This window comes from Odocoileus virginianus, chromosome 25, assembly GCF_023699985.2.
Source record: "Odocoileus virginianus isolate 20LAN1187 ecotype Illinois chromosome 25, Ovbor_1.2, whole genome shotgun sequence".
NCBI lineage: Eukaryota > Metazoa > Chordata > Mammalia > Artiodactyla > Cervidae > Odocoileus > Odocoileus virginianus.
The window spans coordinates 16,956,432-16,981,599 of NC_069698.1; the positions used below are offsets into that span (position 1 = coordinate 16,956,432).

A 25,168-nucleotide genomic window follows, 5' to 3' on the forward strand; every position below is an offset into this window, starting at 1 on the left:
GCTGCTGACAGGTTAAAAAAACATTAGAGATAACAAAGCTAATAAGACACCAAAAGACCTGGGGCCTGTTACAGTGCCAGGCATGGCGATGGCAAAGTCTGGAATAACAGCAGTGACTTGCTAAAGAGCCAGATCAAGGAAGTTTAGGTGAGAAAAAAAGATTTATTATGGTTGGATCTATGCAACATCCCCAAACTAATAACCAAAGAGAAGAAAAGGTGGAAAATAATTCTCAAAATATCTTAGGGTTATAGCAAATGAACGGATGACATTGGAAGAATACAAATAAATAGTCTAATTGCAAGATGAGAAATGCTTTAAGGACCGGCTGGTTGGTGCTACCTGGAATGACCAGAATGAGCTGAGACATAATCTGGTACAAGAACAAGACTATGTATTAGTATTGGTTGTAACACTTAGGAAATGGTGCATGTTCATTGCTGTGAATCAATCAGCAGCTGGAAGTAAAGCATGCTGTCAGCAGGGCATATTAACTGCCACTCATTCTCCTTCAACATGTAAGAAGTGATGAGTGATAAAGCATCATTTAAGCATATTTAACATGGTCCAAGAATTTTGGTTCAGCATTAAACAGTAGGAATTGCTTAGGATTAGGGTATAAATATAAATGTCTTCTGAAACCAAAGCAGGATGTCTCCAAATGGCTCTGTTCTGAAGAAACCAACTCTCTCTCCGTGGTCATGCCTTTCTGGAAAAGTCTTAGAGGGGAGATAAATGCTAACAACAAACTAAAACTTCTTACTCACCCAGAACAATGTGTCCTTACTGAAAAAAAAAAAAAAAAAAAAATCCTGGTCCAAAGCTACTCTTACAGAGGGGCTGTTCACATCCTGGTGAGAGAATACGGTGATGAACCCTATGCTTTGGATGGTCCTGATAAGCAAACAACTTTAAATCACAATAAAATCATTTGTGTCCTTTAAAAGACAACGCATAGCAACACTGGATTTCATCAAGGGGGTGGTGAGTGGGAGGGCAGAGAGATGACATTACAACATGAGACTCAAAAGGAAGAGACTGAGAATTTTCTGGGTGCAGACGTGAGAGAATTAATTATTGACACCTACACAGGAAACTCTCCATTTGGGCACTGCCCTGGGTCATGTGTTGTCATGCCTACTGAAATTATATTAGAAACCAAAATAAACTTCTGTATTAGTAGCTCTCACCTTAAGAGTTCAATCTGTAGAAGAGGCAAATTTCTCCTTTGGCTTATTCTACAGGCAGCCTTCTGAGAATCAGAAGAGAACAACCAACTTCGATCATTTGAACATGGAGCATCAACTAATACCTATAGGAAAAAGTGACAGAGAAGACAAGTATGCACTGAAAACATCCTCAAACACAAAGGACACAGGGAAGCTACGTAAATTGTGGCAAAACTTAGCAAATAAATAAGTAAATTTATTTTAAAACTGAAAATACACCATGGTAAGTTGTTTACAACACTTCTTCACTAACACCTTACAAAAGAATTTCCTGTGACTTTCAGCATTTAGGTCTTTTTCAGTGGAGTAGGGGAATGAGACAACTAAAAGTCTACTAATGTCTACTAATATTTCATATTCTTGTTGACTACAGCAAAAACTTTTACAAAAGTTACTCATTTTATTTTTTTAAAGTTACTCATTTTAAGCAGATGTTACTATATTCCTGAATTCTCAGCATTTATATTTAAGAACTAATAATTCAATTTCAGTTTACTGAAAGGCTGTCTTTTTCTTCAACTGTCATACTCTGATATGAAATGTTACCAAATTAAAGCAATACAGTGCACATGTTTGTGTACCGATTCAGATAATATCTGATCTCTTCCTGAGTATCTTTGAGGTACCTGGAAATAAAAAGCATTCTATAATCCCCAATCCCAATGTTACCGCTTCCTTTGAACATGCTGACCATCAAATAAAAACTGCTCCCATGTTCACTTTATCAGAATTTCCCAGGGTACTGAGAAATTGTATCCAGCTATGTCTGGAAGCAGATGGAAAATAACCACAACAAAGCAACGTAACAGTAGTATCACTGGGAGTCTATCAATCTGTCACAATGTAATAAAAGTACCTTGTCAAAGGTTTCAGGCTGGGCATCTCCCATTTCTCTGCCATCCAATTCAGACACTTTAATTACATTTACCAAAGGCTGTGGGATGAAAGATTCTAAGGTCTGCCTCAGCCACCTCAATCTCAGACTATTGTATTCATTACAATGAAGATAACCTAAATATGAAGGATTAAAAAGTTTTTTTAAAAAATGAACACAATAGAATTATTAAATTTCCATTTTTGATCAAATAAATTTCAGAAAAACACTGGTTCATTACAATTACACAGGAACAGGGCTGAGAGGTAAACATGATTGTCTATGTTTAAAGACTTGAGTACACTCACAAACACTTCATAAAACATTTACCATAGTCATGCCTACAGAGCCTCTCAGAAGCTCTCACCATTTATTCATTCAAATTTAATTCTTAATGTAAAAACTTTAGAGAATTAGAGATTCCTAAAGATATACTATACAACCAATACCTTAGACACAGTTCTCTCCTAAAGCTCTTAAGAGTGATATATAAAGTTCCTTCCAGGTCAGAACACCTTGATTTTAAATAAAGGAAGGTATGTGGCTTGTGGAAAAAAGCATGTAAAGTGTAACTGGCTTTATGATAAGAAAGGCATAGGCTCAAATTAAGAATTGTGAGACTCCAGAAAACTGACTCATCTCTCCTACACAGTCTCACTTTCCTTATCTGTAAAATGGGGACTATAATAGTGAAGGAGTTTAGAACACTCCACTGCAAAATATGCTGTTTTGGCATAATGATTATTTTGAGTTACAAGCACTTGAATAACAGCAAATGTGGGAAGGGCATTTGACCTATCTTTTTCTTCCTGAAAGCAGGAGATGAACTCCCATGTGAAAGATACCCTCCCTATACCAAGAGGAAAGAATATTCTCATCACCAGTGACAGGGAGTCAAGGCCAAGAGAAAAAACACGTGTATGCTTTATTCCTGTCGCTCTGTCTTCTGTCAGTCACTGTCAGAAGCCCTTACAGGATACAGGAGAAAGTTTACTACCCCTACCTTACAAAGCTGTTGTTAAGATGAAATGCTACACCTTAAACTTATACACTACTGTATGTCGATTGTATCTCAATGAAACTAGAAGGAAAAAAAAAGATCCACTGTGATAATTTAGTAACATATCTAGCCTGTGTGATGTGCTTAGTCGCTCAGTCATGTCCGATGTTGTGACCCCATGGACTGTGACCTGCCAGCCTCCTCTGACCATGGAATTCTCCAGGCAAGAATAACAGAGTAGGTAGTTGTTCCCTTCTCCGGGGGGTCTTCCCAACCCAGGGATCAAACCCAGATCTCCCGTGTTGCAGGCAGATTCTTTCCCATCTGAGCCACCAGGAAGCCCATATCTAGCAAAGAACTGCAAAAGGAGTAACAAGAAATGTTCATAATGTTAGTGTTAGTCGCTCATTCGTGTCCGACTCTTTGCAAACCCACAGACTGTAGGCCACCAGGCTCCTGTCCCTGGGATTCTCCAAGCAAGAATACTGGAGTGGGGTTGCCATTCCCTTTTCCAGGGGATCTTCCCGACCCAGGGATTGAACCCAGGTATCCTGCATTGCAGGCAGATTCTTTACCATCTGAACCATCAGGGAAGCCCAGTTCTTTTAGCACCAGTTCTTTTAGCATTGAACTGCAAAAAGTAGTAACAAGAAATGTTCATAATGATTACTAACAATACATGTAGTAGGAGTGGCTTCCCTGGTGTCTCAGTTGGTTAAGAGTCTGCCTGCAGGGTGGGAGACCTGGGTTCAATCCCTGGGTCAGGAAGATCCCCTGGAGAAAGAAGTGGCAACCCACTTCAGTATTCTTGTCTGGAGAATTCCATGGACAGAGGAGCCTGATGGGCTATAGTCCATGGAGTCACAAAGAGTTGGACATGACTGAGTGACTAATTTTCACTTTCTTATAGTAGTAATTATTATCTTGAGTCCCTATTAAGGGCTAGGCACTGTTCTAAGACTTTACATGTAGTAACATATTTAATCCTCACAAACCTCAGGTAGATAATTTTATTATCATTTCCGTTTTACTGATAAGGAAATTGAGGCAAAGAGAGGTTAAGTAATTTGCTCAGGTTTACACAGCAGGAAACCAAGACACCTTGGTTCTGGAGCCCGCCTGCTTTTCAGCACCATGCTATGCTGCTTCTCAGAAATAGAAGGCATTTAGCAAATTGTTTTCTCCCTAATAGAAAAGTTATTTTGTTTTTCCTATAGTTAAATATATATTTATAAATATTTATATATATTTATTATAGTAACATAAATTGCATATAATATTAAAGACAAGTATATTTTCAAATGTACAAAAGTATAAAGAAAGAACACCAAAAATTACCTAAAACTCAGTCTTCAGATAAGCATCATTTAACATTTTCATTAAATAATCCTACCATATCTCTTTATGTCTATACTTACATATAAATGGATATATGGATATAAATGGAATATATAAATGGATATATATGAATGGAATTATATAATTTTTTATAGTGTCTTTTTCCCATCTTACTCTTTATCTCCCCACTCTGTCAACTGCCCAACCACCCATCGAAAGGAACCTATATTATTAACCTGATATACATATGCTTATATACTTATCTGCACATACAGTATTTTATTTACACACTTTTTTGTCTCCTGACTCTCCACATGTTAATAGTTCAAAGGCAATACCACCAAGTCAGAGATGCGAATCATTTTTAAAGGCTGATGCAAATCATTTTTAAAGGCTGATGAATAGTACATAGAAAAAAATGTGTCCTCTTTTATTCAACCATTGCCAATTTCTGGGCATTCAGACAATTGTCATTAATAATCATATGTTTTTGAACTGTGGTGTTGGAGAAGACTCTTGAGAATCCCTTGGACTTCAAGGAGATCCAACCAGTCCATCCTAAAGGAAATCAGCCCTAAATATTCATTAGAAGGACTGATGCTGAAGCTGAAACTCCAATACTTTGGCCACCTGACGCAAAGAACTGACTCACTGGAAAAGAGCCTGATGCTGGGAAAGACTAACAACTCCACAGTCATTGCTTCCAGCCAATGGGACATGCCCAATTACACCAATTACAAGAGTCACTACACACAGCCAAGCCCAAAGCATGGCATCCCCATCAGGTCTCTAGGGTTTACTTACTCCTTTCCCAGTGCACATGGATTTTAACTATTCAAGGTCATATTTATAACAAGTCTAGAAACAAAGTAACAATTTCTCTCAGGTTACCAGGGAAACACAGCTAGAGAACTGAAGGTGAAATGCTAATGTAACGTGGGAAAAATTTTTGTAAAGTCTTTGCTCAAAAATACCTGTATATACATATATACATATGTATACATATGTACACGCACACACATATATACATATATTGTTATTTTTCTGTCATTCCACTGTAAAAAACTCTGTAATGACATCCCAACCTCCACTAAATAAACACCTAGTTTTAAAGCAAGGTCTATAATTGTGGGACCTCAAGATCATCTTTCAATTTTAACCACTACACCAATTATTTTGGCAAAGTGATGTTTCCACTTTTTAATACGCTCTAGGTTTGTTAAAGCTTTCTTTCCTAAGAGCAAGAGTCTTTTCATTTCATGGCTGCAGTCATTGTTCACAATGATTTTGGAGCCCAAGAAAACAAAATCTGTCGTGCTCCCATTTCCCCCCACTTCTATTTGCCATGAAATGATGGGATTGGATGCCATGATCTTAGTTTTTGAATGTTGAGTTTCAAACCAGCTTTTTCAGTCTCCGCTTTCACCTCCATCAGAAGGCTCTTTAGCTCCTTTTCACGTTCTGCAATCATCTGTATATCTGAGGTGGTTATTTCTCTCAGCAATCTTGATTCCAGCTTGCGATTCCTCCAGCCTGGCACTTTGTATCATGTATTCTGCATGTAAGTTAAATAAGAAGGGTGATGCTATAGAGAGCTGACATACTCCTTTCCCAATCTGGAACCAGTCCACTGTTCCATGTCCAGCTCTAACTGTTGTTTCTTGACTTGCATACATGCTTCTCAGAAGACAGGTAATGTGGTCTGATACTCCCATCTCTTCAAGAATTTTCTACAGTTTGTTGTGATCCACACAAAGGCTTTGGCATAGTCAATGAAGCAGAAATAGATTTATTTCTGGAACTACTTTGCTTTCTCCATGACCCAACAAATGCTGGCAATTTGACCTCTGATCTCTCTGCCTCTTCAAAACCCATCGTGTTCATCTTTCGTTCTCTGTTCCCACAGTGCTGAAGCCTAGCTTGAAGGATTCTGAATTCAGAGGATGGCATCAATTTAGGGAGGGGTTTCAGAAAGGACTAGAAAAATCACCTTAAAGCTTCATTTGTAGAGGTAGAACATTCTTTTTTATTTGGTCTACATTGTTAATTTTGGGTGGTTTTTTGGAGGATTCACTAATGCAGCTTATGTGTAGGTGTCTGAAAGCTTTTGTCTTAGCCTGAAATCACTGGAAAACAGCCAAAGACAAAAGTTTACATCACAGAAGGGTACGATCCCAGGGAAGCAAGAGTGGGAAATAAAAGGAAGTAAATCATGCAAGGAGGGAGCACAAATGTACGAGAGTTTGTAATCAAGCTGGCTATTGTTCAGTTAAATTTTATTCCATTTTTCTTTTTTCTGGTTTAAATATCTTATATTCTGTTCTTTTAGTGGTAACCCTAAAGCATTTAACGTGCATATGTAAAAGAAAAACCTAAAACAAGTCAATCTCCACCATTTTCCCTAAAAGATACAAGAATCTCGTAACATTTCGTCCTAAATAAGATGCTACTGCATTATGTATTGGGCTTTATTTGCACTTATATTTTTTAACTGTATAAAATGTCATTATCATTGTCTTCTATATCCAATGACTGTGAGATTTTTCCCATTTATTTCTCACTTTCTTCTTTCTTCAATTCTTTTTGTATCTTCCATTTTCCACCTAGGATGGCTTTCCCTTTTCCTTCAGAATTGCTGGTGACAAACTACACTCTTGCTCTCTGTCTAAAAGAAACGTCTAATTTACTTTTTCTCTTCAAGGATATTTTGATGAATGTATTTCTGGATTGACAGTCATCTTTTCTTAGCACATTGAAAACATCATTCCTCTGAATGCCAGCTTCCATTATTAACTCAGAGGTCATTCCTCAGTCCAACTGTTGTCCTTTGAAGGTAGACTGTATTCTCTGGATGCTATTAAGATGGTTTTTTATTTCCATAATTCTGCAACTTCACCATAATGGTCTATGCTGGCTTAGCTCTAGTTACAAAGTTTCAGAGGGTATGTCCACTCCTCCCCTACCACTAAAACTGAAAACAATCTTCCTTTCAGTTCTTTGGAGAAGACAATTTCTTCCTAGTTTACCTTATTGGAGGGAAAAGTATTTTGGAGTCTAAGGTTTATACAAATTAATCTTCTGATAGATGCTTTAACTGAGCAGGCTCTGGCTTCTTGTATCCACATATGTTCATGAAGCAATAAGTTTTTCAGGTGAAGCAAAAAAAAAAAAATGCTCTCAAGTGAAAATCCAGCTTCAATGTTCAATTTACCTCCCAGGTTCTCAAACTGTTAACTTTTGGCCACTGAGTCTTTGTAGAACATTAACACACTTTAAAAGATTTTGCTTTTCTTTAATATTATACCCCACACTTTTATTTTCAACAGGAGAGTTGGCTAAAACAAATAGTTTGTCATATCACAGGAAACAGAAGGCTTAGTTACCTCTATATCCTTCAGAGCTCTACACCTACCATGCAATGCCTCACACATAGTATATGCTCACCAAATGTGGCTCACCTGATGTAAAATATGGCATTATAATAAAGACATTTAAATTGCTAAAACTGAAAATCAGGGCAGCTTCTCATTAAACTGTAGCTTTAGTCAAGATCCTCAATTCAGCATTTTAAAGTAACTCTCAGTTGAAATACAGCTTTATGCTATATTACAGTTTGGTCTAGATAGATTTTATTTGAAATAGGATTAAATTGGTTAAACTTTAAAAAATATATAAGGCATTACAGTCCAAGTTTCATATATACACATACACACACACACACACACTCTCTCTCTCTCTCTCAGACTCACTACATTGAGATAGAATTAATTTTCAAGCTTAAATTGCCAAAAATAAACCAAATCTTTTTTTTTCTCATCTAAGTAGAAAAGGGGATAAATTAAACAAATTCTTGAAAAAGTCATTGAGCTTCTTCAGGAAGAGCATTTGGAGTCTCAGCTTTACTTTTTCTTTTTTCTACTACATGTTCAAAATTATCACTGTTGTTATTATTTCCAAAAAGAAGATGCATCTAATGCAGGGAGTTCTTGGAAGGCTTTCTAGGAAAGTTGATTTCTGAGTGAAAACCTGAAGAATGGAAAAGAATTAGCAAAGGGGAAGAAGGGGAAAATGGTACCTGTACGGTGAACAAAAGGCTCAGAGGGAGAAGGGAAAAAGCAATTCAGTAAAGAGTCTTTCTAATGTTCTCTACCATCAAAAGCTAACTAGATGTAAAAAGGGTATTATTGACAGCAAAGTGAATTTCATGTGAACCCTCAGCAAGAAAGTTGATCAAGCCACTCTATCAAGCTGGGTCATTCTTAACTTGTTAATGCTTTCCTATTTAGAATCAAAAGTGGGTTTTTTTTCCTTTTTCTGTCAACACCAGGATATTACAGAGGCTCCACTGACAAAAGCAGAGCAATAAAAAACAATGGACAGCCCCTCATCATGCTAACAGGTAGGAGCGGCTAGACCAGAAGAGAAGTAGGCTCATTTTTTTTAATCATCCTAAAATATGACCTTTTTAATTATTCAAAGCTGTGAGCCTCCTGACCCAGAATAAAGGCCAGTACTGATCTGAAGAAATTCAGAGGATAAATGCACATTTAGTGCAGCCATCATTTTAAGTTTTGCTTATAAAAGCTTTTTTTAGCATGGCATCTGCATTCCAGATTCAAGCACTGTAGCTAACCTAATTTGGGATTTGAGCATCAGCATGAAGACATCTGTACTTCTTAGTAAACCATTATCATTAGCCCTTCTTAGATGAAAAGCTACTTTACTTGGACTACTGCCTGTAACTCATTGCCCTTGATGTAAGAACAGGAAGATTCTTCTATACTTCAAACTCATAGAATATATCCACTTGCCTTTGGATTCCTAATCTGAATTTCTTTACCATAAACATGTTAAATATTTATAGCCTACTAATGAGGATAATCTAGGATTAAAATGCCCTCTTTTCAAAATGGTACCCAAATTTGGCAATTCTCTTCCATTTTTCACAATACTAAAAATTCTATATTCAAGACTGACGTAACAAACAAAATAAGCATGCAATCAAAGAACAGAGGGTAAAAGCGATAACAAATATTCCTTATAACACATGAGTCCACAGAATTTCATTTTCAGCTCGAATTATAAAAATAATAAAACAAACTTACAAAATAATCTCTTTCGTTGTGATTTCTTAACAAAAAAAAAAAAATACAGCAAGCTTCAATAACAGTTCTAACCACAATTTGAAAACACACAGTATGTTTTCACCTAAAATATACAGTTAACTGGTATACTTGTACCAATGCCTAGTACAACTGGATTCAGAGTTCTCATAAAAATGTTTATAAACTATTTCAACAGGAATGCTCTCAAAGGAAGATACGTATTATCAGTTCTCAAACTAGGATATGCATGCCCTGGGGATACATAACAACTTTTAAGGGATAAGCAGGCTTAGATAGTTTCAAAGGAATCAATTTTCAGATCATCGGCTTCTTAAAAAAGGAGAACACCTCTGGGCAAGGCTTCTCCTAGCTCTTCACCAACTTTATAAATGAGAAGCACACTTCCCATCCATCCAGAGTCTTACTACAGCAAGTTGTGCACAGAATCCCCCAGAGCACTCCAAACAAAGGCGGTGCAGCACAGGAGTGCTTTGGCTGAGAAAGTGAACGAGTCTCCTGATTATGCAACAGTCTTTTAAAATTGGTTTCCAATTCTTTGTCTTCTTCAAAATCAAAAACAGGCCCAGTGTTTACATAAGTTTACATAGAGTGTTTATATAGTAGATGATTAAAATAATGCTTAGTGAACGAGAGCTATGTGATTAGGGTTATAATTCAGGAGTTTAAAGAACTAGTGAGATTACTATAACACAACTCTCACCATTTCATCTTTTCATCTCTGTGAATAGCATTTGCACTCATAAAAACAAAACTATCAAACAAAAACCAGACAGAATTGAGGCTGAACCTTGTCTCATTTAGCCATAAGTAATTTTCATCCAGGGAAACCTGAAGTAATAGTTTAAAAGTCCCATTGTCTCATTAAGAAAAGAATTTGCAATGAATGCATTACTTTTAACAAACATATATAAAAATGTATTTTACATGTATTTCATCCTTTTTGTAGTACTAATAATAGCAATGATAAGTCCTTTCAAAAGAACTTTTAAAATCTTTAGAATTGCACCATCCAATACTATACCCACTTGCTACATGAGGCTGTGAGCACTTGAAACACAACTAATCCAAATTAAAATGTACCCTATGTGTAAAATGCATACCAATTTCAAAGACTGTAAGAAAGAGAATGCAAATATCTCATTGATAATTTCTATTTTGATTACATGTTCAAATAAGATTTTGAATGTATTAGGTTACAATGTATTACTAAAATTAATTTCACTTGTTTCTTATATTAATTAGAATGCTCAAAAACATTAAATTATATATATACTTCATGTTATATTCCTATTGGACAGAACTCTCTTAGAACCTTATGGTCCAATAATACAAAAAATGTGTTTAAATGTGTGTGTTTTTGTTGCATAAAAGTATAACCAGGACATCAATACAAGACTCTGAAGTATAAAAGCAACAATAAAACTTTAAAAATCTTTGCCATTAGCTCATCAGGTTTCATATTATCTGAAAGATCTGTGTTCACAAAATGTTGTAGTTTTGTTGTAGTTTCCCAATTACCTGTAAGGATTAAGTAGCTGTGGGAAAAAAAAGGTTATTTACACTACTTCCTCAGCAAAACTTCTACTCTTCTCCACACTGTCTTGGTTTTTAGGCTTTCAAAGTCTGAAAATTCAATCTTACATTTCTCCTCGCATAGTCTAAAAGTACTCTGTAACATGTGAACATTTAAAAGTTGTCAATTATGGAGAGAAAAGTACATTACCTGGATAAGCGCACTGCAGCAGAGCTAGAGATTTGCCTCCAGGGGCGGCACACAGATCCAGAACCTTCTCCCCATCCCTCAATTCCAGAGCCAGTACTGGGAGAAGGGAGGCGGCATTCAGGAGATAGTATTTTTTTAGGTTTCCAATTTGGTGTCTTTCTGAAGGCATTCTGTGAGGAGTTCTGCTAAGGTAACATTTCATTGATTTAGGATAGTAGGGTAAAGATCCTTGAAGGAGTGAGTGATAGCCCTTCAGATGTAAATCCTTTTCCAGTTCAAAAGGGTAATTGAATCTGTTAAGAAGAACAGCATATTGCCAACAAGATGGAGATGTTAGTATGTCCCTAGAGAGAAAAAGATAAACAAAGGGGTATTAACATTATACACAGTAATACAATTTGATACTAAGCCAGGGAATGAGGTCCTAGCCTTACGCTTTATTTACCTATGATTTTCAGAACCAAGAGCCAGAATGACTTTTTCTTTTGCCTCAGGCTCCCATATAGCTCAACACAGCACTGTTATGATCCTGTTTTTAAAACTCTGATATTTTGCTCATCGTGGGTTTTTTCTCTGGTATCAGTTTTGGTCACTAAAACAATGTTTATCTTGGTTCCTGAGTTTTAGGGGCCCCTTAAAATCTGCACTGAAGAGGAATGCCTCATTTACTTCTCAGTCTTGACCTTCCCTGCACATTATCTTGCGAAAAAAAACATGACCTGTCTTTAGCATACTTCAAAATCCATCAAAATAAGACTTTAGTCTATCACTCTTTGCACAAGGAAGTGTTTTTCTTAAGAAAAAATTTAAAACCTGAGTCTTAATTTTGAAGGGAAAAGTACTATCATTAAAGGCTGTTCAAAAGAGTAAGTATTCAAGTTTTCCTCTCATGAAGATAAAAGTATGGAAAGCTAACTACAGTGAACACTACAGTAACAGAGCTAATGAGGTGATCAGTGGCTCAGAGGATACAAAACCAAGCATGATTTAAAAATCACTTATGGACTGATGGTGCAGGTTTTCCCTGCCCCCACCTCCCCAGCAGATGTACCTTCCTAATTTTTTATTCGGTCCAACAGTTAGATCTCTTGACAATCACAAGCTCACATCAACTGACAAATGATACAGGAGGAAATATTTAATTTATTTACGAGCTGACCTTTCTAGCTGAGTTATTTGGGAGCCTCATTAACCATGGTCAATTAAATAAATTCCAGCTGCTACTCACCCTGGTGTTGCCTATGTGAGGAATGGCTGGATTGAAATATAACACCTGCGACTGGAAGAGTGCCATGTGAATTTCAATTGAGGCTAATATGTGAAATTGCTTTCTCTTATCACTACCTCTTACTATGATAGTGCATCACAGAAGCCCGGCATTTCAGCTGTACCGGGAGACGACAATCTCTTTCTTTAAAAGCATGCTTCGTGAACTTTAATGTACATCTAATGACTGTAAGATACTGCTGGGCCCCACCTGGGGTTTCCTATTGTCGTTCTAGCAAGTCCTCACGTGACATTAATGCTGCTGAGCCACAGACCACACTTTGGGAACCACTGAATTAAAATGGACCCTAAAAGGAAATCTATTGTTGTAACCTTATGTCAGTCCATCCTAATTATACCCTCCAAACTGGCTAAATATTGATCCAGAGTTTGAGTCATGTTCAGTTCAAATCAGTTCAGTCGCTCAGTCGTGTCTGACTCTTTGCAATCCCATGGACCACAGCACGCCAGGCCTCCCTGTTCATCACCAACTCCCAGAACCCACCCAAACCCATGTCCATCGAGTCGGTGATGCCATCCAACCATCTCATCCTCTGTCGTCCCCTTCTCCTCCTGTCCTCAATCTTTCCCAGCATCGGGGTCTTTTCAAATAAGTCAGCTCTTCGCAGCAGGTGGCCAAAATACTGGAATTTCAGCTTCAACATCAGTCCTTCCAATGAACACCCAGAACTCATCTCCTTTAGGATGTACTGGTTGGATCTCTTTGCCGTCCAAGGGACTCTCAAGAGTCTTCTCCAACACCACAGCATCAATTCTTCAGTGCTCATCTTTCTTTATAGTCCAACTCTCACATCCATATATGACCACTGGAAAAACCACAGCCTTGACTAGACAGACCTTTGTTGACAAAGTAACAGGGAAATAATGCTCAAAAGTACAATTTTACTAATACAGACTGGAGAGGCTTGGTTTACATCATGGGTCCATCCCTTAGTTAACAATTGGCTTTACACACTTCCAATTGGTTAACATCTGGCAGGGCACTTTTAATTGGCTTTATACACTTTCATCTGGCTTTAAACACTTCCAATTGGTTAACATATGGCAGAAAAATCTAATTTTTTTCTTCATAATTTCCAAAGCTCTTTTAGAATGTTTATTATCTCACATGAACATGAAAAGCAGTTGGTCAGTTAAAAATATTTTATAAAATATTTGTATAGATATATTTAGACAGACTGCCTTTAGGGTGGACTGGTTAGATCTCCAGCAGCAAGGAGATTAAACCAGTCCATCCTAAAGGAAATCAGTCCTGAATATTCATTGGAAGGACTGATGTTGAAGCTGAAACTCCAATACTTTGGCCACCTGATGCAAAGAACTGACTCATTGGAAAAGACCCTGATGCTGGAAAAGATTGAAGGCAGGAGGAGAAGGGAATAACAGAGGACGAGATGGTTGGATGGCATCACCGACTCGATGGACATGAGTTTGGGTAAACTCCGGGAGTTGGTGATGGACAGGGAGGCCTGGCGTGCTGCAGTTCATGGGGTCACAAAGAGTTGGAAACGACTGAGCTACTGAACTGAACTGAACTGAACTGATTTAGACAGACAAAAACTTTGACTAGGATTATATTAAATGTACTAAATTTGGGGAGAATTAACATCTTTATTGTATTCACTCTTTCTTTCCTCACAATATGTTTCTCCATTTATTCACATTTTCTTTCAGATCCCTTAGCAAAGGTTATTAATCTTGCATATTTTATTTAACCTTATTGTATGCAAGGACTGTTAGTTCAGGAACACTGTAGATTCGTGTACACTATGCAATATGCTAAATCTTAAAGGATGAGGAATTAGCCGCAGGATGAAAAGAGAACACAAGTTCCAAGGCAAACGCCATAGTGTGTGTACAGGCACCAAGGAATGACGGAGAACAGTGCATTTGGGGAATTAAAAGTAGTCTAGTGTGGCAGAAGATTACACGGGACAAGTCTAAGATTATCAAGTTTGAAAATTTTACCTTATAAATTTTAAATTCCTATAGATGAGAAGTCACTGAAAGACTTTAAGAGGGGACAGCCTCATTAGATCTAAAAACATGTACTGATAGCAGGATGTGGCAGGAATCTTCAGAAATTAATCCTATCTCATTCTCTAACAACTAGATAAAATAATCCCTTCTTCAGAACAAACCAATTTTCTGATCCCTCCTAATCTATACCCAGCCAACTGAACTACCGGAATATTTTCTTTATAGTCTTTAACAATCTGAGCATTAACTGGGCCCTCTGCACTAAACTGACCTTTCCTCTCCCACCAATCTGCAGCCTGGCTAACTCTCCTGCTTGCTATTAGGCCTCCTCTCTCCAGAGAAGCCTTTCTACCTACCGTCCAATCCGCTGGCTCTACCTCACCCTGACACTATTAATAATAACAAAGATTACTGACCAGATGCTTACTATGTGCCTTTGGTGAGGGGCAGCTATTATGCTTATTTTAGAGGGCAGGCTAACGGAGGTTTTCAGAGATGTGGCAACTTCCAAGGTCACATCACTACTGAAGCAGAAGTCTCTGATTCAAATCCCCAGGCTTTAAAGTCTAATAGGAGTGTGAGGCCACAGCACTGCAGCTCAAGTGGTACAGGACGGGAAAAGGAGAAGCTCTCTGCAAACCTCGCCTACTTGCCAGAGGCCCCGCCTCTCGGAAGAGCCTATTGTCTCTTAACAAGGGGAACAGCTTGACTTAAGTGGCCCTTGAGGAGCAGCTACAACGTCACTCCAATGACGGGACTGCTAAGGTTGCTCAGGGTGGCACTTAACCAGCCCTGAGAAAGCAAAGCTGTGTATCAGTGTGAACCTCAGCTCTCCCTGCACCACCTGGGAACTTCCTCCTCCCTCCCTCCCCGCCGACACACACCCTCCAGTGCCTGCACTGGTGGGATGATGCCCCTACTCATTTTGAAAGCTCTGATGGATGGGCAAGTAGCCCAGCAGACAGTGGAGGGAGCATATACTAGAAGACTTAAGAAGACACTGGCCAGATGCCATATTTCAGGCCTCCTCTCAAGATTCTGAAGCTGCTTCACTTACTGGTCTCCAAGCCAGAAGTTCAACTACATCAGCAATCAGCAGAACTGGGACCTGGAAGATTAGTGACCTGCAAATGTTTTGCTAGTACATCCACTGGTATCATTTTGGGGAAAAAAAAAAAACAACTCTGTCCCTCTGCAACATTTCAAGTTGATATCAAAATCTTCACCGTATGTTTAAGGATGTAGCTTCCAGCATACTGTAAAAATTGACATTTTAAAATATAAATTACACTACTTTTTAAAATCTATCCTGCAGAACCTAAATACCCGAGTGATTTTAAAACCCATCATTGTCCATTTAAAAATTCATGGACTGACTCTTCCTGAACAGGTGGAAATTTTACACTCTTCCTTTCCCTTTTCTTTATATTCTATTTCCCCATATAACTTTTATAACTTTAAGTCCTGATATAATTTTGTGCTTTTAATCTTTATTACCCTATCTTATTTCTCTCTCTCACACACACACACTCACAGACACCTGTGTATATACTAAATTTGTTTTCATTGTAGCCTTAAAGTTCTAAGTGTTACAATAGTAGCTTCAGAGTAGTTATCAATAAAATTATTAGTACAAAATAGACCAAAATAACTTCTACATTTGATAATTATCTATACATAAAAAGGGGCTTCCCTGCGGCTCAACTGGTAAAGAATCTGCCTGCAATGAAGGAAACCTGGATTCAGTCCCTGGGTTGGGAAGATTCCCTGGAGAAGAGAAAGGCTACCCACTCCAGTATTCTGACCTGGAGAATAAGACTATAAAGCCCATGGCGTCGCAAAGAGTTGGCCACTACTGAGCAACTTTCACTTTCCTTCTAAACATAAAAAGAGAAAAAAAAATAAAAAATAAACATAAAAATAAAAAATTCATAGGAAATGGCTCCCTTATTGAAACTAGATGCATCCAGGAATGAATATTACCTAGTGCTATAATGACCAGGGTTCAACATCAATTTCTGTTTCTGTGGTGGCTCAGTGGTAAAGAATCTGCCTGCAATACAGGAAATGTGGGTTCGATCCCTGGGTCAGGAAGATCCCCTGGAGAAGGAAATGGCAACCTGCTCCAGTGTTCTGGACTGGAAAATCCCACAGAGAAGCCTGGTGGGATGCAATTCAGGGGTCTCAAAAGAGTTGGGACACAACTGAGCGACTAAATAACAACAACAAATAATGACCAGGGTTCAACATCAATTCCTATTTTATGTTTTTAGAAGGAGTAAGAAAAACCTTCACTTAAATAAGTAGATGAGAATTAAATACATTTTGCTAAAGCAATGTCTCCCTTTTGCTAAAATATTTTCTATTATGATCTCCACTCACCAAATTAAATATCTTCAGAAAGATTTTAAGTGATTTGTTAGCTAACAGCTCAATTGCAAGTCCTTTACTTTTGCTAAAAGCAAAACTTGGAAGACCATCTGACCTGTCAAAGAATTTACACTGCAGTCCCATAGTTTCTTGCAGAGGGATTTCTGATACCCTGGAGGGAATGCACTGTGGAAGAGTCAGGATAGTGAAAGTGAGACCTTTTTTGTAAAGTGGGACAAAGACAATTGTAGAAGGGCAGGTTGGGAAAGAGGAATAAGCACCCCCTTAATCAAGGGAAGCAGAGTAATCCTCTGAAAGAACATATATGAAAGCTGAGCATCTGGAAGTCGATCACAATAACTTGCCTGTGCTCACATATCCCTTGAAAATTGCGTATTATTTGGACAATGCCTGTTACATAATTTTCAACTTTTCTGTGATTTTCTTTTCTTTACTACTTTATTCTCCATTCTATCTAATGATGAGGATAAAAAATTATCTTATCTACACATTGCTAAGTACCATTGCTTAGTTCGTGTAACTGCACAGATTATAGAACCCACAAAAAGAGTTCATGGTTAAAATAAAGAAATCCCTTCTGTTTTACTGCCCACTAGAGAGCGCTCATACAATCATTTTAAAAGTCTGGTTTAGAAATCCAGAAATAATCAATTCACAGATGTCCATCAAGATATGTTCTTGAGCCATTTTATTTTTAGTCTGCAGAGATTTCAATAATGAGCTGATTGTCTCCTAGTCTTTCTTGACATTGTTCCTGCTTCCCTTCCATGGAAGGGCTGCACCACAGGCGATGAGAGCATACTGAGGGCCCTTTAAAGACACGACATGAATGGGCTCACCTGAAGAGCATGTAGGTAACAAGGAAAAAACTGAATCAGGGTAAATTCAACTTCAAAGGGCTGTTCAGAGGATGACGGCAAGAAAGATTTTTGCAGAGCATAAAATTAAACACTAAGTCTTCCCCACTACTGTAACTAAAAATACTGAGCAAATTATTAGCTTTCTAGATAGCACAAGAACCCACTCTCCTTCCCCTGAAAGTACACAGACTCTGCAAGCACAATATTATGTCTTGGAAATAAACAGTTAAAAAACAAAAACCCTTCTGTTCTTCTTTCCCCATGCCATGCTCCATGCTCAGGCTACTTTCTAAGCAGAGAAAGCCTTTATTTTGTTTACGGCAAATTTAGCACATGTTTATGCAAAACGTAAATTACCATGAAAACCCAACAAAAAGGTAGATGAAGCAGAAGGCATGGCTAATCAAATGGATGTGAGGTTCACTGCTCATTTTGGTTAGGGTCAAATAATAATTTATAAATCTGTCTGAGCACATTAAGCATAAAAATAACTCATTACAGGGTCTGAGTAGCCAGATTACTGTTGTCTGAAGACAATACACCTCTTGAAATTTTTTTTAATCATCCATTTATGCCTAATTACATCCAAGGTATGAGAGACATATAGAATAGGGGTGACCAGTAGGAGTTTGTGAACCAGAGAGGCAAATTGAAACCCTAGTTTCTAGAACAAACCCTAGTTCTGACACTTAGTAGCTGAGTGAACCTGGGCAAATTCTAATACTTAAACTATGTGCAGTTCCCTCACGTGAAAAGTAGGAAATATGGGAGGTTTCTTCCAAGCATCAAATAAAGGCAGTATTGCCTGGCACATAATAAGCATGCTGCAGATGTCTGGTTATGGGGCTATTCTGAGTTAACTCTGCATACTGAAAACCTCATGAACTAATTACATACTTCACTATTCATCCCTCTTTTCTTCTCTGTGACAGAAGACGCTCATTTAAAAACACTAGTTTTGAAAAAAATCTCCAACTATAAACTACATTTTCAAGCTACAGTATTTACAAGTTTCTAAAACAGTTTGTCTAAAATTACTTCAGAACCATCTCAGACTTTGTCAAATTACCAAGACCTGGCTTCTCCTCAGGTCTTTGCTGTCACCATCAGGCCTTGTTACGTGGGACTAGGTACTCCTGCCTACTTCTATTGGGATACTTACAGAATTAGCAGTTTATATAGTTTTAATCATGCTCCTCCTCTCCTATACCAGACTGTCAGAAAACTGGACATGGGGACTGTCTTACTATTTCACAGGGTATGGCATAGTGCATCAGACACTCAATGTAAAGAACCCATAGAGTAACATACTGATCAAATGCAAAACTCACTGAACATACAAATCAAACTTCTCTCGTGTCTATGCACTGAATTATTTCTCATTTCTGTTTTCTACAAAACATTTAAATAATTTGTGTATGTGTGTGCATAGGCACGTATGTTCAAAACATAAAGCTAAAGACATACAGAAGAAACATGATTACAAAACAAAGTGACTTTAGCCAAGATAAAGCAGTGATGGCTTTAAAGATTTGTTGCGTTATCTCCTGAATTTTCAGAAATTAGTCAAATATCCTCAGAAGTTTAAAAACATTTCCGTTACAGTATAATTAATTTTGTCAGACTGGTGGGCAGTCTGGTTTCAAAGATTAAAGCAATTAATCAGGGCAAGGTTTAACAATGTTTGCTTATAACAAAATTATGACTACAAACTTTTCTTTCTCCCTTTTCCATCTTCCTATGATTCAAGCTATTTCCTCTTTCTTCTCTTCTGAAGCTACAGCAAGAAATGGTAGCCAGGTTTAAACTCTTTTATCTTCACAGTACCCCTATCCCAGAAGGGTTTATTTCTTGTTCTTTCATAAAGCATCAAAAGATGAATTATACTAACCTTACTGTATTCCATGCATCTCCAAGTTCTTTGGAATACTGCTTTTCAAAATGATCCAATACAACTTTGCAAATCTGTTTTCCAAGCTTCGTCTCTGGTTTTGCTTTCAGCTATGATGATAAGAAAAGTTTGCTGACACATTCTATTACAAATCTACTGAATTTCAACATTACTAGCACAGTCTTTTTTCTTAAGATAACACTTTTTTCTCCCCCCTCATAATTACCAGTTAAGATAGGAGCTATACCTCACACGTAATAAAACTATATTATCATACTCTATCTACTTATAAAAAACGTTTCTCCAAATGATTGCTCAAATGTAAGGCAAAAGGTGAAGTGGCATTGTGGTGCTAACATATGAATGTGTGTCAAAAGAACAAAATTAACCTACATCAGGGGAACTCAGGAAAAAGCACGTGGGGAGTCTGTATTATCTTAGCAATATTTTTTGTAAATGTAAAATTATTCCAAAATAAAGTGAATTTAGAAGAAAAGTTAGTTTCCTATGGAAACTTCGCTGCAGCTTTATCTCATTTACTAATTCAAAGGAGTTTATCGAAGGCCAATTACGTAACAGACATTCTTCTAATCTCCCAGCATAACACGGGGACAAGGACAGTTTCAGCCTTCCAAGATCCTGCATTCCGCTCCAAGTTGAAAGGATATTAAAGCCTGCAGGCTACAGTGCAGACAGCTTACTTGCGGCGGAGGTGAGTCTTGGGAGAAAACAGAGAACGCTCAAGAGCAAGCGTCAAAACACTGAGCATTATTCTAGGGCTTTGGACTGAAGCTAAAGAAAGCCGAAGATCACCAAGTTGCCCGCATCCCAGCCACCTCCCTCGCAACGTCATCGGTCGGTAATGCTTCTGGCTCAGGGACGCGGCTGGGTCCCAGCCCTCACCAAGGTCAACACCATCCCGTCAGGAGAGATCAAACAAGAAATCAATTCCACCGGGTATCTAAAGCTTGAAGGGAAGCAAATGAACAACCCGTCTTCCGATTTTCGCCGGAATTCTCTCCCATCCCTCACGTTTCCGGTTCAACTTATCGCGAGATTCTGTTTTGCCCGAGTTATGAAATCTCGCCTATTGAAAGATCCAGGTCCCGCGAGGCTTTCCCTGGTGGCTCAGAGGTAAAGACTCCGCCTGTAGTGCGGAATGACTAGGTTCAATCCCTGGGTCGGGAGCATCCCCTGGAAAAGGGAATGGCAACCCACTCCAGTAATCTTGCCTGGTGAATTCCATGGACAGAGAAGCCTGGCAGGCTGTAGTCCATGGGGTCACAAAGAGTCGGACACGACGTGTCCCGCGAGGGGAAAGAGCAAAGTTACTTCAATAGTGGGTGGAGGAGGCAGTGCCTACCTACTCCGGGGCGGTGGCCGGAGCCCCTGGGCGGAGACTTGGGCAGAGGTCCTTCAGAAACCACGCCTCACTCTGAAAAATTTCTTTCTGCCCTGTATTTGAAGTTCAGAACAAGAATGGAAGTGTTTGTCACTGTTGTTGTGCAATCGCTCAATCGTGCCTGACTCCGCGACCCCATGGACTGCAGCTCTCCAGGATTCCCTGTCCATCACAACTCCAGTTTACTCAAACTCATGTCCGTTGGGTCGGTGATACCATCCAATCATCTCTTCCTCTGTTGTCCCCTTCTCCTGCTACCTTTAATCTTTTCCAGAATCAGGTGTTTTTTCTAATAAGTCAGCTTGTTGTATGATCGTTGCTTTAAGATGTTCTCAGAGGCGAGGATAGTTACTGCTAATATACCAAATCTGAAGATTCCCATTAGCCCAGATATTCAGGACTCAAGATAGAAGGGACGGATATGATGAAAAAAATTTGTTACGCGTTTCCTAGAGATGGCTCAGTGGAATAATCTCTCAGGGAGAGATAAAGGATTAAGTTGATTTAAATACACAGGTAAAACGTTTAGCATAGAGATTAAGAAACAGTTAACACCCAAATGTTAGCTGCTACTGTGTATTTTATTCACTATCTTGAAGTTAGTGATTATCACCAAGGTCTGATACCAAATGCTGACTAACAAAATGACCTTACATTCTAACACCCTAAAAAATGAACCTCCTCACCCACTTTTACTAGGGGAAGGGTTACTGGTTCTCTGGAAAGGATCACACCCATTCTGATAGGAATAGCAATTTATTTGCTCTTTTAGTGTTACTCTTTAGTTGTTCCCTTGTAATATCAATTAGCAATTTATCAGAGAAAGTGCTAAGGTAGTGCCTAATATTTAATGAGCATCATCATTTTGAGACCCTTGATGCTCAAAATATCAGTCTTAAGTATATGCTATAAGTGCAAATCTTAAGACCATGTAAAAAGATAAATTTCACTATCTCTACTGTGATTTGAAGCTTAATATATTTATTTAAACAAGTTATCCAATAATTAAAAATGAATTTAGATTTGGTATAAAAAAAGTACAGTATTAAGGAGGTGATTAAATGCATCATTTTATTGAAAGTTTAAGCAAAAATCATTAGTGTACCTTTAAGCCTCTAAGAGATTTCATATAGTTTATTTTTTTCTGTACGTCTTACAGATGGTTGCATTTAATGAATCAATGTGGTAGTGGTATAATTGCAATGTAGACATATAAAAAACTTTTAAGGAGGTAGAAATCATATATACTATTTTTCTTTAAGGGAAAAGGGATATGTTATGCTTGGAAAGAGGTCATATTAGTTATTATATTGTTTTGTAACTTCTTCTTTAGCATAATTGTTTTCTGATTTTTATTGAAAAAAAAACCTTTTAAGCCTGTGAGAATGAAAATCATGCATAATGCCACTAGAAGTAATCACTGTTAACATTTTGGTGTGTTTCTCTAATTTTATGCATTTTCAAATTTGCTAAAAATATAAGATTGTACCCTGTTTTAATAAGCATTTTTTAATTAAAAATTCTTCATATACAGTACATAATTTCTAGAAGTTGCATGGTATTTGAAAGTACATAGGTTAACATACTTACTATCTTATTGATAGACTTTTTCATGATCTTTGCATGTCTGATAATCTTGTAATTTTCAATTATGTCCTTAGTCTGGTAGATCTTACAATCTTATTACTGTATTTCTGTTGTAAATTACCTACTCATATCCATTTATCAGGAGCTTAGTGCTATTTATATTTACCTCTATATTAGAGCTATTAACCATATCACATTTTCAAGTACTTTTCCAATTTTTCTTAAAATCATGATTTTAAACGTGAAAATATTTTAAATTTGTATGCAATTGTTTGTAACTGATTCCACAGCTTGGAAATTTCTTCTCACAGAGGGGAGCTGCTTCAGTTTCTTTCTCCCTTTTTTCTTTAGTTTGACCTTTCTCATTTGACCTGCTAATCTATTAGAATCAATATCAGTATCGTAAAAATATTAATGGATTTCCCTTACCTGACACCAAATAGCTACTGGAGAATAAACAAAGTTCTACACTTAGTTTTAAGAAGAGAAACTGTTAGAGGCAGACTTGTTTTTGCAAACATGAGATAAGAAGCTGACATGAGAGTAAGCTGACACAAACACCAGAAACTGTACTAAGGTTTTAAAATTGCTATTATTATGATAAAGACTGAAGCAGCTTAAGAATATAAGGACTTACTGCTATACAAGAAAATAATTTCTACATACCTATGCAATTTTATTGTGAGGTTATTTAAGAAGTGTTTCAGAATAAACCAGGAATTTTCATATTTATATAAAACACCTCTGACAGTGCTTCATGTTTAGGTTTATTCATCAAAAAGGTAAAGACAGGGTTTGTAAGTGAAACAATCTGATATCAAGAGTGTTAGCTTCTTAAATTGAATGGCAGAAAAACACAACAGAGAAACTTACCATCAATGCAGGAGAACACAGTTACAGGCAAGGCAATCTTGGACTTCACTTTAGTACTCAGCTGAGACTCTCACTTTTTTATTAACAGCCCTCCAAAGTGGTGTCTACAAACTACAGCTGACAATAATCCTCTGGAGCTGGGAAGTGAAGATAGTAACTGGTATTCAACTTTTTTTCTAATCTTTAAAAAGTTAGGAGGGCATATATACAAAATACGGGAGAACATGTACATAATTAAGGGCTGAAACTTTTCCCCTGAAAATTCCTTATGTTGAAGCCCTAACTCTCCCCTCCCCTGCCCTCTCCTATCCATTACCTCAGAATGTGACTGTTTGGAAATAGGGCCTTTTCAGAAGTGATTAAGTTAAAGGGAGTCCTTTAGGGTGGGTCCTAATCGAATTGATTGGGGTCCTTATAAAAGAGGAAATTTGGGCACTCTGAGCCACTAACAGCAAATGCACACAGAGAAAAGGCCATGTGAAGACACAGGGAGGAGGCGGCCAGGTAAGCCAAGGAGAAAGGTTTCAGACAAGGTTGCCAACATCTTGATCTTGGACTTCCAGGCTTCAGAGCTATGAGAAAATAGATGTCTCTTGTTTAAGTCACCCAGTCTGTGGTACTCTTTGTTCTGGCAGTTCTAGCAAACTAATACAGTAACTTTATATTTATTGTATACCAAAAGCGTTTACTGAAAAGGATGTATAAAATTTGGAGATCACTAGTTCATTTACCCAGGACATAAGTTGTTTTCTCATCATCAGGCAAAAAGAATTCACAACTCCTGCTGTAACCTGACAAATGATTTTCTTCATATTTTCCATTTAACATAAACTCCCATTCAATAAAGAAAATTTATTTCTGATTTACTATTTAGGAAAAAAGACTGCTATTATGTTTCCACAAAGACAATGGATTATTACTATTTTGATAATTTAAAGCATTTTTAATGTAAGCTTTGAAATATATGAATTTATTTTTTGGATACACTGGAATGTATTTCTTGATAAACTAGAGGGTATTAGCAGAATCTCAGCTGCAAAGTATACTTAAGTTAGAGAAAAATTTTAAGTGGCAGAGCAAAGGATAACAAAATATATAACCTATAGCTTTATTTACATAGGCAGTGTCATTTTTTATAAGCTTTTGCCATCTGCAGGAATAGTATTTCTTTAATGGGAGAAACTGAATAATAGAAAAAGCATAGCAAATAGAACCAAGTAGCAAATAAAATAAAATATTGCCATAGTAAAAGAATACTAAGTAAGAGATCAGCCTCAAACGTAATGGCATATTCTAATGCTGAATGAGCCTCAACTATTCACAGGAAGTTTTACAAATTCAGTTCAGTTCAGTTGCTCAGTTGTGTCCAACTCTTTGCGACCCCATGGACTGCAGCATGCCAGGCTTCCCTGTCCATCACCAATTCTTGGAGCTTATTCAAACTCATGTCCATTGAGTCGGCAATGCCATCCAACCATCTCATCCTGTGTTGTCCCCTTCTCTTCCTGCCTTCAATCATTCCCAGCATCAGGGTCTTTTCTAATGAGTCAGCTCTTCCCATCAGGTGGCCAAAATATTGGAGCTTCAGCTTCATCATCAGTCCTTCC

General features: G+C 37.6%; 1 protein-coding gene across 4 annotated transcripts in view; it reads right to left on the reverse strand.

The window, feature by feature from the left end:
- NSUN3 (NOP2/Sun RNA methyltransferase 3) overlaps positions 1-20,686 on the reverse strand; it is a 56,301-nt gene extending 35,615 nt beyond the window's left edge. For 3 of the 4 annotated variants that reach the window (XM_020889387.2, XM_070455038.1, XM_070455037.1), the window contains exons 1-5: positions 20,603-20,686; positions 19,700-19,809; positions 11,291-11,634; positions 2,086-2,240; positions 1,191-1,312 (exon numbers count right to left, since the gene is read on the reverse strand). In XM_020889387.2, the coding sequence (XP_020745046.1) occupies positions 1,191-1,312; positions 2,086-2,240; positions 11,291-11,634; positions 19,700-19,809; positions 20,603-20,617 (746 nt within the window). In that variant the 5' untranslated portion in view covers positions 20,618-20,686. The remainder of the gene's footprint in view (positions 1-1,190; positions 1,313-2,085; positions 2,241-11,290; positions 11,635-19,699; positions 19,810-20,602) is intronic. The other variant, XM_070455036.1, reaches the window with a different exon arrangement.
- Positions 20,687-25,168: the final 4,482 nt, after the last annotated feature.